General features: G+C 37.2%; 1 protein-coding gene across 26 annotated transcripts in view; it reads left to right on the top strand.

Moving 5' to 3' along the window:
- DLG2 (discs large MAGUK scaffold protein 2) overlaps nucleotides 1-12,414 on the top strand; it is a 2,193,106-nt gene that overhangs the window by 2,114,626 nt on the left and 66,066 nt on the right. For all 26 annotated transcript variants that reach the window (XM_055355576.2, XM_055355573.2, XM_055355572.2 and 23 more), the window contains one exon: nucleotides 475-550. In XM_055355576.2, the coding sequence (XP_055211551.2) occupies nucleotides 475-550 (76 nt within the window). The remainder of the gene's footprint in view (nucleotides 1-474; nucleotides 551-12,414) is intronic.

Below are 12,414 nucleotides of genomic sequence, written 5' to 3'. Positions count from 1 at the left end.
CTCAAGATTATATATAACATGCTTGGTTAAAAAGTGAAGCTAAATACGCTAGTGTTCTTAACGGGAAGAGAAGGAAAAACAAAGAAGAAAAAGGGAGGAGAGGAGGAGAGGGGAGGAGAAGCTTGTTTAGTCTCCAATATAGGTGTTCATCTTTATGGACTGAGATTTGAAATAGATTTTGATTTAATTATTTAAGCATTTAAATAACAAATATTATTTTTTCTACCTCTCTGTTGCTTACAAATACCATGACGTGACTCTCAGTATACGTATTGGAGTAATTTCAAGGGACATGTTAGAAACTTAGAGACTTTGTACCAAGATTTTTTATATGGAACAAAGGAAGAGAAATATTTTAGAACACATTTTATTTGAGCTGCAAGGATAGGAGGAAAAAATGTTCTTCACTTAATATGGAACTTAGTCATAAATGCCTTGTCATGTGAGAGACTCTTTATTCTCAATTTGCTTTAGGGTGGAAAGAAAGGAACGTGCCCGATTGAAGACAGTGAAGTTTAATGCCAAACCTGGAGTGATTGATTCGAAAGGGGTAGGTACAAAATGATGGAAACATCAAGTTCTCTCAGTTGCCATGGATTTAACTATAATTAACACATTTAGGCTTTCAGTAGCAAACAAATTATGAAGGTACCAGACAGTAGAGCACTGTTATAAATATATTGCTGAAGTTAATAATGTGATTTCTGATGAAATGGATTTATGGTAAATATATTTAAACACTGGGAGTAAATCTGCAAGTGGTTAGCAGAAGCAATGTGTTGATGAAGGTGATGTAATGACTACAATGAAGAAGAACAAGATAGTTTAGGTGGTTTTTGTTTCTTTAAGTTTTTTCCTTTTAAATTAATGTTCTAAAATGATGGATTTTATAAAAAGTATCTGCTCATCAGAAAATATATCTAGTCTGTTTCACATTATGGAGCTAAGACAGTAGTCATAGAAACATGGATTATCTAATGAATACACGGATTGTTGTGACAGACATAGAAGAGAATTAATAACTAAAATTTAGCCATCAAAATTAGAATATTTACTCACATATACATGTGTACGTGTTTTTAAAATAATAGCTTTATAAGATAAAATTTGCATACAATGTAACTCAACCACTTAAAAAATACAATCCAGTGGTTTTTAGTATATTTAGAATTATTCAACCATCACCACAATCAATTTTAGAGCATTTCATCACTCCATAAAGAAATCCTATATGCATTGACAGTCACCTCCCATTTCCCCATCCTCCCACCCCAACATAGGCAACCACTAATCTACTTTTTGTCCCTATGGATTTGCCTATCCTGGTTATTTTATATAAATGAAATTATACACCATGTGGTCTTTTGTGGCTGCTTTTTTCACTTACATTATGTTTTCAAGATGTGTTTGTGTTGTAGAATGTGTAAGTACTTCATTTCTTCTTATTGCCAAATAATATTCCATTATATGGATATGCCACATTTAATCTGTTCATTTATCAGTTGATGGACATTTCAATTGTTTCCAATTTCTAGTTATTATGGATAATGCTGCTATGAGCATTTGTGTACAAACTTTTCTGTGACATATGTTTTTATTTCCATTGGCTGTATGCCTAGGAGTGAGATTGTTGGGTCATATAGTAACTCTATGCTTAACATTTTGAGGAACTGACAGGCTGTTTTCCAAAGTGGTTGTACCATTTTACATTTCCACAACAATGCATGAGGGTCCCAATTTCTCCACATCCTTGTTATTATATGTCTTTCTGATTACAGCCATCTTAGTTGGTACGAAGTGGTATCTCATGGTGGTTTTGATTTTCATTTCCTTAATGACTGTTGATATTGAGCATATTTTCATGTGCTTATTGCCATTTGTATATATTATTTGGAGAAATGTTTATTGAGATCCTTTGCCCATTTTTAAATTGGGTTGTCTTGTTATTGTTGAGTTGCAGAAGTTCTTTATATAGTTGGGTTATTAAACCTTTATGAGATATATATGCTTTGCAATATTTTGTCCCATTCTATGGGATGTCTTCATTTTCTTGATAGTGTTCTTTGTACACAAAAGGTTCTAATTTTGGTGAAGTCTAATGTGTGTATTTTTTCTTTTGTTATTTTTGTTTTTGGTGTCATATCTAAGAAACCATTGCCTAATGAAAGTCATGAAGATTTATATCATATTTTCTTCTAAGAGTTTTATAATTTTAGCTCTTACATTTAGGTGGTTGATCCATGTTGAGTTAGTATTTGTACGTTGTATGAGTTAGGGTTCTGATTTCATTCTTTTGCATATGAATTGTCTTCTTAATTTCATTTTTGGATTGTTCATTGCAAATGTACATAAATATAATTATGTATATACCAATCTTATATCCTGCAACCTTGCTAAAGCCACAGTTTTTTAGTGAATTCCTCAGGGTTTTCTATATACAAGATATACTTGCAAAAACAGAGAGTTTTGCTTCTTTCCTTCAAATATGGATGCCTTTTTTCCTTGCTTAATTGCACCAGCTAGAACCTTCAGTATAATGTTAGAAATGGCAAGAGCAGACATTTTTGTCTTGTTCCTGACATTAACAGAAATGCATTTGGTCTTTCGCCATGAAGTGTGATGTTAGCTGTGGCTTGTACAGATTTTTAAATCTATTCTTTGAAGAGATAATACTGTATCTTATTGCTGTGTTGTAAAATAACTTTCCCATCTTCTCTCTTCCTGTTCTCTTTTTCTTCATATCCTTTCTTTCGTCTTTCTATCCTAACAATTGTAGCTTGTGAATATCATACAGAATCACAAGTTATGGTCAATTGCTGTCACCATGAAAAACAAGAAAAAAAAAGCTATCATTTCTCAGGGATTTTGAGGCCCGAATCATAGCACTGCCCTTTCTATTTCTAGAATCATAAGGGAGCCCAGTCATTGACATAATAATTTACCCTCCCCTAAAATATTAAAATGAAATGAAAATTTATTGAAACATAGGATGTCATTCTACATAGAAGTGAGGGTATGTGACATCATGACATAAAGTCCTTTCAAACAAATACTACTTGTATACAAGAGGTAGGATTTTTTTTCCATGATTCCTGGTGAGAATTTAAGGATAGACCTCTTATTTGTTTGAGATAGATGGATAGATAGATAGATAGATAGACAGACAGGCAGACAGACAGATAGAGTTGGATATATGTGAGAGGATTTTTATTGAATACCTACCATGTGCCAGAAACAGGACTAGAACTTTAGAAGGACACAAAGTCTAACATGGGCCCTTTTCCCCAATAGCTCCTAACATCAGTGAGAGGCCAGATGTCTTTTCAGTAAGGCTGAAATATATATGATGTGCTTTCTAATTATACATGTTAAACACCATTAGGTATTTGCCAATGAATAGGTTGTAAATTATAGGACTTGGCTATTGAAAGAAAGGAGTAATCATCTGGGAAGGGAAGCCCTGAATGGAAAATCAGGAGGGTCAATAACCTGGGTTCTGGTTTCAGCTCACTACTAAGTCACTGTTGTTCTTTGGGCCTTATTACCAAAATAAAACCTTTAAACTACATCAGGGATGTCAAACAAGTTTCATCTCCTATGTAGACTAATGGATTGATAGTTTATATCTGGAGTATTGTTTTGAAAAAGGATTCTGAGGCCATAAATGATCTCAGAAGAAAAAAAGAGTGCCATGATTGAGTCATCTCTAGCACAACATTGGGAATTATTATCTATTTGCAGTTACTGGATTCAATGATTTTTTAAGGTGCCTTACGTTAGTAACTCTCCATAAGATTTACTCATGCATTAATTGGTAATAAATCAAAGTTTTTCAAATCTTTATGAGAAAATACATCAATAAGAAGACTTGTCCAGAAGTAGAAAGCAAAGAACCATTAACAAGAGATAAAATGCACTGAGGAAAGGAGAGAACAACTATGTGGAGAGTTGGGAAAGCTGGGTCAGGAGATGCCACTCACTTTGAACTAAAGGCAAGGACTACAGGAATAAGTCATTGATGCAGGGGCCTCATTCTCTGGGACCTTGGGATAAATTCAGCATAAAGTGAGGAGGAAAATTGTCTGGAATGAGAAGGATAATAGGGTGTTTTAAATAACCTTATCATTAGCTGGCATTTTCAGAGCATTGTGAAATGTCCTGAGGAGCCCAGAGTGAAAGCCAAGGTTACTGCCCTGGAGGAGCTTAGATTAAATTAGTATCTGTGAAAGCAGGCTGTGACAAGAGCCTTATTAGTAGTATGTACACGAGCTATAAGAATTTAAATTAAAGGTCGCAGGAATAACCAGAGAGCACTTTATAGATGAACTTGGACTTTAATGTGACTGTCAGTGCTTGAGTTACTTTTCCAGAACTCTTCATTGATTGCAATAACACCGAGTGCTGCAAAACACCAGGCAGGCTCAAAAAGAGAAATATAAGCAGGCAAACAATGATAATACAGCATCACTAATGTTTTCCATCAATTTAGGGAATGAACAGTCTTTATTTTAAAAATCAGGAGCCTGAACCTCAGGAGGATTAACTAGCTTGCCTAAGATCACACAGTTAGTAGGTGCAAGCATCACGTTGAGATCATTTTGACAACAGAAGCCTGCCCTTTCCATTACTCCACACTATACATGATTCTGTTGAAGCCAGAGGAAGTAGAGCATTACAAATATGCCTTAGGTAAAAGAGAAGGCTTCAAAGAGGGAATATTTGAATGAGATCTTAAATTTTCAGTAGGAGTTTGCCACATACATAGGAAAAAGCATGAACATGATAGTGGAAATTGCACACATGTTGGAATAGGGTTAAGCAAGTCAAGGACACCAGTGTGCAAAGGTCATGGTGGGAATTGTAGCAAATGAGGTTGACAAAGAAGGTCAGAAAGGCCAGAAAACTTGTATGGAAGGCCTGGCTATGAGGTTAGAAGCTTATTGGATTTTGAAAGTATACATGAAGAAATCTGAGGTTCTTCATTTGAAAGTGCTCATCTGCTACAAATGAAATACCCAGGATTTCTATCCATTCTGTGTGCCTTTACAAAGTCTATGTCTACACATGCAAAGAAAAGTGGGCTATTGTGTCAGTAGCCTAGATAAGTCCAACCTATGCAGATACCTAAACTTCAAACAGCCATCTATTTGGATAGGTCTCCCTAAGACCCATCTCAGTGCCCCAGATAGCAATGCAGTCAAGCTCCCCTGGGAATGTCTATTAAATTTCTAATGAGTCTCTAGTCAAACCAGCCTCTGGTGAAAACTTAAGCACCCCTTAATTTCTTTTATTGTCCTTCTACCTTTTTTTAAATCAATTTCATCATTAACCAGCCATTCTGTTACTTATTGAGAGGTTTAGGAAATTGCATAATCTTCAGAGTCAAGCTGTTCTGCACTGAAAAATCAATGACTATTTAGTGATTTATGCTAAACTTCTTCTTTTTTAAGTCTATAATTTAAGAAAGGGAAATATATGTAAGAGAGAGTATGAGAGAGCTATCAGTATCCTTACTATATGTCAGCAACGTGCAATGTGTATCTCTTTTATGTTGTAAACCCTTTCTAAAGTAAGGTATGGTATAAATAAATAAATCATCCTATTTATCCTTGGGCTGGGACAGAACAGAGATGATAGTTGTTATTTGAAGTAATATGAGTATCCATTATAAAAACCCAGACAGTTTACATACACCTCTCTTTTAAAAAAAATTGTAGAGACAAGGTCTCTCTCTGTTGCCCAGGCTGGTCTCAACCTCTTGGGCTCAAGGAATCCTCCTGCCTTGGCCTCCCAAAGTGCTGGAATCCCACAATGCCCAGCATACATACATCTCTTAATCACCACAAGACTTCAAAGGAAATCATTTATTTCCTCTTTATAGATTTAAAGAAACTGAGGCTTAGAGAGGTGAAGAAAAATACATGTCTGACTGATTCCAAAGTTCACAATCTGCTTGCTATAGCATGCTTTCTTTTTTATTGACATCATGTAACACTTGTGCAATTTAAGAAAAATAAAGAAGTAAATTGAACTGGGTTTAGCTTTGTCAAAACCTAACTTGTGCATAAACTTAAATCCTGAGGAGAAGCTGGTTTTCCTAGATGATGCACATCTTTCTGAAGGAGAACATTCTAAAGTGAGCTCAGAGCTACACACTTTCTCACTGTGGCCTGCTAAAATAAAATGAGGGAACAAGTCTTGCTGAATGACTTCATTCATTTATTTAATAAACCTTTATTAGATCCAATACAAGGCAGCTTGATAAGTAATGTGGAGGTGTAAAGACAAATATATCATGGTCACTGTCCTGACGGAGCAGGTCTTCTGGGGGACAGAATGAGTGTCTATAGGGAGGAAGTGATTAATACCAAAGGAGAAGGGCAGAAAACACGTTTTCAGTGCAGAAAAGGAGATTCCAGCTTGAATTAGGGGGCGTTGGAGGATTAGGAAAATAGGGACTATGGTTAGGAGTAAGATACAGAATAAGTATGAAATAAAACATGGTTCACTTTCATTACAAGGAACAATTTGTGAAGGAGAATGAAAAGAATCAGAACTGGAAAGTTAGACTCAAGTCAGTTTTGATGCCTAAAATTTTCCAGGAAACTTCTACTTTATCCTGTAAGCAATAAAGAATTTTAAGGGTTGTGACCAACCAGACCAGGTTGATTTTCTCTGGGCTAATGCCCTGAAGGTATCTATATCACTGCCTACACAGGCTGCATTATGAGGTCCTTCTAGGCAAAGATCTGAATCTACTCATCTTTATGCCCCAGCACCTAGCACGATGTCTACCTTAAACATACTAGCTACTCAATGCATAGAGCAAAGGGAATGGAATGTTCAGAAGTGGGTTTCTGAGAGATCAGTCTGGCAGCTGTGGGAAGGAAAGGTTGGAGGAGAGAGAGAGAGACTGACAATAGGAAATGTTTGAGAAAGCTATTACAGTATTCTGGGTGTAAGATTCTGAAAACCTGAACTCAAAAGTGGCAATAGGAAAGCAAAATAGGAAACCATTTCTAAAGAGATCAGAGAGGACTATCATCCTTGGACATTTGTCCCAATTGTTCCTAGTAATATTCTATTTCCTTTTCCAAAGCCTTACGCTCCCTTTAAGAGCAGATGTTGATTATGAGAGAGGGGATGGGGCAGAAGCTACAGTGATAGGTTGATAGCAAACTCCCAAAATCAAACTGCAGCTGGCATTGAGAAATCTCATTTCTATTTCATAGATTCTTAGAACTTTCCATATGGCCATTGACTTAATTTACAAATGAAGAAACTGAGACTCATTTCTCTGGGACACACAAAGATCTGGTAGCAGAGCCTACTATTGTGTCACTTATCAAAAAATCAATGTGACAGTCAGTATTTCGTTAGCAAGATGGGAATTTTATTTGCTTCACCAGAGTGAGTTATAGGGATTGATTTTGTCACAGCTTCAAAGTGACATTTTGACAAAAGAAATGTCATTACTGCCCTCAAAAGAAAGCTCTTTAATGGAGCCGGTCTTGGAATGGCCAGAGCCAGGCAAAGATCTCAAATGTCCAGAGGTGATCTACAGATCCATGGAGGAGAGGTGGAAGGAGAGCCATACTGCTGCACTCCAGGGGGCATCAGGAAGGCAGGCTTTGCCCTCAAGGTGAATAAACTCAGAAGAGGCTACTCTTTGATGTCTTTGTTATTACTTTTCTTATTCCAAGCCTTCTAACACCTTCCTCACTGGTCTTCCTGGCTCACCTTTCCTCTCGGATTCTTTCCCTATACTGCATGCAATGTGGTTTTAACTGGTCTTATATTTTTATATATAAAGAACAAAGATAGGCATATGTCCAGGGAATTTTGCAGCTTCAATAGCCCAACGTGGAGACACTATAACTTGTTATGTTTTCTTTTGAATGTGATAATCACATCTATCCAAACCTTGAGTTCCCTTGTCCACTGAGAACCACCTGAGCCAGCACACAGATAATTGTCTGATCAAGATGTGCTAGTGGCTTTTCTGAAAATGGTTCTCAGAGGAAACCCCAGTCAAGTCTCCATGTCTGAGACATGTTAAGGCGTGTCCTATGTAAACCCTGAAAGCCGATGGAACTCAAGGAACATTTTGGGATGAAAAAGTTCATATTATTTTATGTATTCCTCATAGTCTATTTGTCTCAAGTTGCTGATGACGAAACTGCCATTCTGTGGAATGGCATGGAGAATAAACTACATTCCTTATGTATTTTTGTGCACATGCATTTCTGCCACTTGGGTCCAAAAAGCACTGCCATTGAAACTGTCAAGTTAATCTGCAACCTTATATACAAAATGTATTATAATTTATAACTGAAAAATCTGTTCACAGTGCACACACACACATACTCATGTTTACAATATATTTCAGTTTCTAAAAGAGATATCATTCAAAATGAGCCTTGAAGAACCAGTAAAATCTAATCAGGTGTAAAAAGATGAAAAGAGTGTTGTTGGCAGAAATCAGGAAACAGCCCAGTGTGCTCAGGGAAGCCAAGGAAGCTTAATATTACTTAAGTGCAAAGCATAAGTACAAAGCTTCAAGTGTCCAGAGATAACGCAGAGAAGTTGGAAACCAGGTCATGAAGGTCCTCCATCTTGAGGGCAGTGGAAAGCCTTGGGAGGAATTCAGCAGAGGTTAGATTAGAGTTTAGCAGATCACTTTGCTGTGGTGTGAAATAAATTTCCAGAGGGAGGCAGCCCCAGAGGGCAGGGATTCATTTCAATAATTCAGGTAAGGCATGGAAAAGACCTGACCCAGGACCATAGAGTAGCTGTGGAGAGAAGAAACCAGAAAATTTTCAGCAGGAAAAACAAAAGTGTATCCTGCAGCATCTACATCAGAATCAGCTGAGGTGCTTATTAAAAATGGAGGTGACCAGGCTCAACCCCTGTCCTGCAGGATCAGAATCTCTGGAGATGGGGGCAGGAAAGCTGCATTTTAACAAGCTCCCCAGAGATTTTGTTAGGCATGCTACTAATTTGAGATACACAGGCACAGTGGAAAAGTTTGGAATCAGAATAACCAACTCCTATCAATTATCATAACTTATCTAAGCCTAATATGTGAAAATAGAAATCATATTAAAAGATACAATATATGTAAAGTACTAAGAAATATTAGTCTATCTTTTGCCCACCCCTACCCACAAGCACATACCTCTTAAACTCTCACCCTTATAAGGCTAGAATGAGCAACTTCCTAACACTACTCTTTTCTTTAGATTCCAAATCTCCTTTTGCACAGAGGAAGAAGGGAGAGTTGCCAAAACTGCCCTGTGTGCATTTGCATAAGGTGTTTTTGACCTTGTGCTTGTTTAGTTGGGGAGAGAAGTTACCACTGGCTGACTCTAATGGGCAGGAAGATGGAGCTTGGCAGCAGGACTGATTCTAAACCCCGCCCCCTGCCCCTGCCATTGGCTGCAAATCCAGATGGTTTCTGAGTTCTCTGCTATCTTGTGTAGCTACCTACAGGAATTTCTAGAAGAACACACTTGATCAGTGCTTACTGCTTTGGAGAACCATTGCATCTCATTTAGGATACCAGTTATTCTGAACATCTGTAGATCTGTTATTTTCTACATATTATTTTTATAACCATTGCTCATTTGCTCCTAACAGTAACCCTGTGAGGTAAATATTATAAATATGCCCGTTTTGCAGACGAGAAAACTGAAGTTAAGAAAGGATAGATAAATTACCCAAGCTCCTACAGCTAGTAAGTGGCAGAGCTGGGCCCTGCATTACATATTGTTATTGTGCAAGCAAATCAAAATAATTGATTCTTTAGAAGATTTTTACATATGAACTAATTCCAGACGTTAGTAGCATAGCTAATTCTATCCATTCAAGTACTGATGGTAAGACTAAAGTAATATAAATAGGAGTTGTATAATATGTGGTTATGTAATATAAATAACAAGTATAGTTTTATTAGATAACACTGAGCTTTTGTTAAATCTTCTTTTCATCATTAATTCAAGGTAAGTATTATTCAGAAAATTTAGCTCAACCCATTTCTACTTTGGGAATTATTAAATAATAAATTCTGATTCACTATAGGACTTCCTTTCATCTGACTCTGTAGTAATAGGCCTACAGTCATACCGTTGAGCTTGCAGGTTTCACTTTGCAAAAGTTTTTAACTATCTCAAAGCTAAAACATCAACACTGAAAGATAAAGATGCAGAAGTGAATGTCCAGTCATCTGACTTGCTCACTATGGTAATTATTGCCAGACTCTTAGCAAGAAAAAGAGTATATCTTGCCTCTTAACTATACATTGTGTTTATATGTGGGTAAAAAGGTTTTTTAAAAAAATAATAGCACGTGTAATATCTGAAAAGAGTTTCAGCAACAGCTTCCAATGTGTTCTTAATATTTATAAAAATACCTAATTACCTTGCATTTTGATTAAAAAAAGGGGAGGGGGGGCTCTAAAATGAGACTATCCTATTCTTAACTTTTCTGACTATATGACCTGGAGCAAATAGCTTCTCTTTCTGAGATGTGATTTTTTCAACTATAATAATAAACTCTGGAGAATAGATAGCAAGTTCCTTGAAGGCCAGGACTATGACTTATTTAGGGCCTAAAATAGTTCATGGCACTCAACCAATAAGTATTGAATTAAATAATGTGAGAAGAAAGAACATGGTGTATTAGGAGAAAAATCATGTAAATTAGAAGGCACAGATCACTTTTTTTTTTTTTTTTTTTTTGCTATAGCTTGTGAATGCAGAACCAAATAATTTATTGTTGCCTTTAGAGGAAGGTTCTCTTGATCTGAGTGTTACTTCCTTTTATTTCAATAAATAGGTTTTGAGTTTCCTGTATGCACTGGATACCGCTCTGGCCACTGGGTGGAGACGTAGATGAACAAGACCCCACCTCTGCCATCCCAAGACTTTCTTTTTGGTACACACCACACACATACATATACACACAGCTATAGCATAAGACAAAACCGTTCAGCAAAACATGAATAGAGTCTTAATAGGTATTCAAATGGGAGGGAGAGCCTACTCCATGTGAGAGCAATTAAGAAAGGGTCCGAAGAAAAGGTAGCATTTTAGCTAAGTCTATGAGGAGTAAGTGCACTTTAACACTTAGAAAACAGCAGGAGCAAAAGTAAACGAATAGAGGGTATCTGGTGACCAGCGAGTATTCCATTCAATGGGCACACACAATGGGGCAGTGGTAAGGTTGTAAACGTAGCTTGAGGCCCAGTAACAGAGGGCATTAAGTATTCCTTTAAAATTTTTGAAGAGGCTCTTCTTTGGGTACTGGGGAGCCCTTCAAGGTTATTGGATGGAGGAGTGACAGGCTGTGTTTGTAAATAAAGAGGTTGACTCTTGCTGGGAGGATGGATGGTGGGGACTTGGGAGTGACTGGAGTAGGGAGACACCTAGGGAAGGACGTTGGGATGACTCGGGAGAAATCATAGAGCCTACATCCTAGGAATTGAAGGGAGCCCACAGATGGCAATGGCATGTAGGGGAGACTGTTAAAAATGTCATTCATGAACATGTGGGGGATCCTGAATAGAATGAGTTACCCATTGGTAGAGAAGGGGTAAAAGGCGAATGGTGCAAAGTAACTGCCCACTAGGAGGACAGTGGAAGGGAAATAAACTTGGCAGAGTCCAGACTGGAAATTAAAATTGTATGTATGCTTTTAAATCTATCCTCTAGCAGGCATCTCACCAACACCTCACTCCAATACATTTGCCTTACCTGGTAAATCAAGTCTTAAGTAATTGCTATGTGTTATCAGAAATCAATGGCAGTTTATACATGATACTGGAATAACCACCAAATTAAACTGAAAACCAACCCAGGTCAGAATAAAAAAAATTGTCACTAAAATAAACTTTTTAAAATTGAAACTAATTTTAGATTGATTGCCAGGTTAAAACCAGAAAGCTGGCTGTGATAAATCCACTTCTCCCCCAGGACTAAAATTCTTTGTGGATACCGGAAAATAAGTCCTTGTATTTGCAAAGCACTTTTGTACCTTACCCATTTGATAAATAAAGAGGCAGGGTCAGAGGAAATAAGTGACCTGTCTGCAGTCACACAGCTAGACACTGTTCTTTGGAGGTCCATTAATATTTATTTAGTATACAGTTCCATTTAATTTGTGAAGGTTTACAAGACATCTTTCATGTTCAGCACTGTTCTAGGGCCTGGGGGAAAACAAGGACGCCTGAGCCTTTGCCCATGCTCTTGGCAAACATTAAATAGTCTGGCAAACATTTGGATTTCCTTTGAAGTTGGCAGTCTCGATACATGATCTATTCTTCTTAGGCAGTCAGCAAACTTAGTACTGCCATCCCAGCTATGCCACTGGCTGTGTCATCTGAGACAGACCAGTTACTCCTATGTAAAGTGGGAC

Source organism: Gorilla gorilla, chromosome 9, assembly GCF_029281585.2.
Source record: "Gorilla gorilla gorilla isolate KB3781 chromosome 9, NHGRI_mGorGor1-v2.1_pri, whole genome shotgun sequence".
Lineage (NCBI taxonomy): Eukaryota > Metazoa > Chordata > Mammalia > Primates > Hominidae > Gorilla > Gorilla gorilla.
This window is presented reverse-complemented; position numbering and strand designations above follow the sequence as displayed.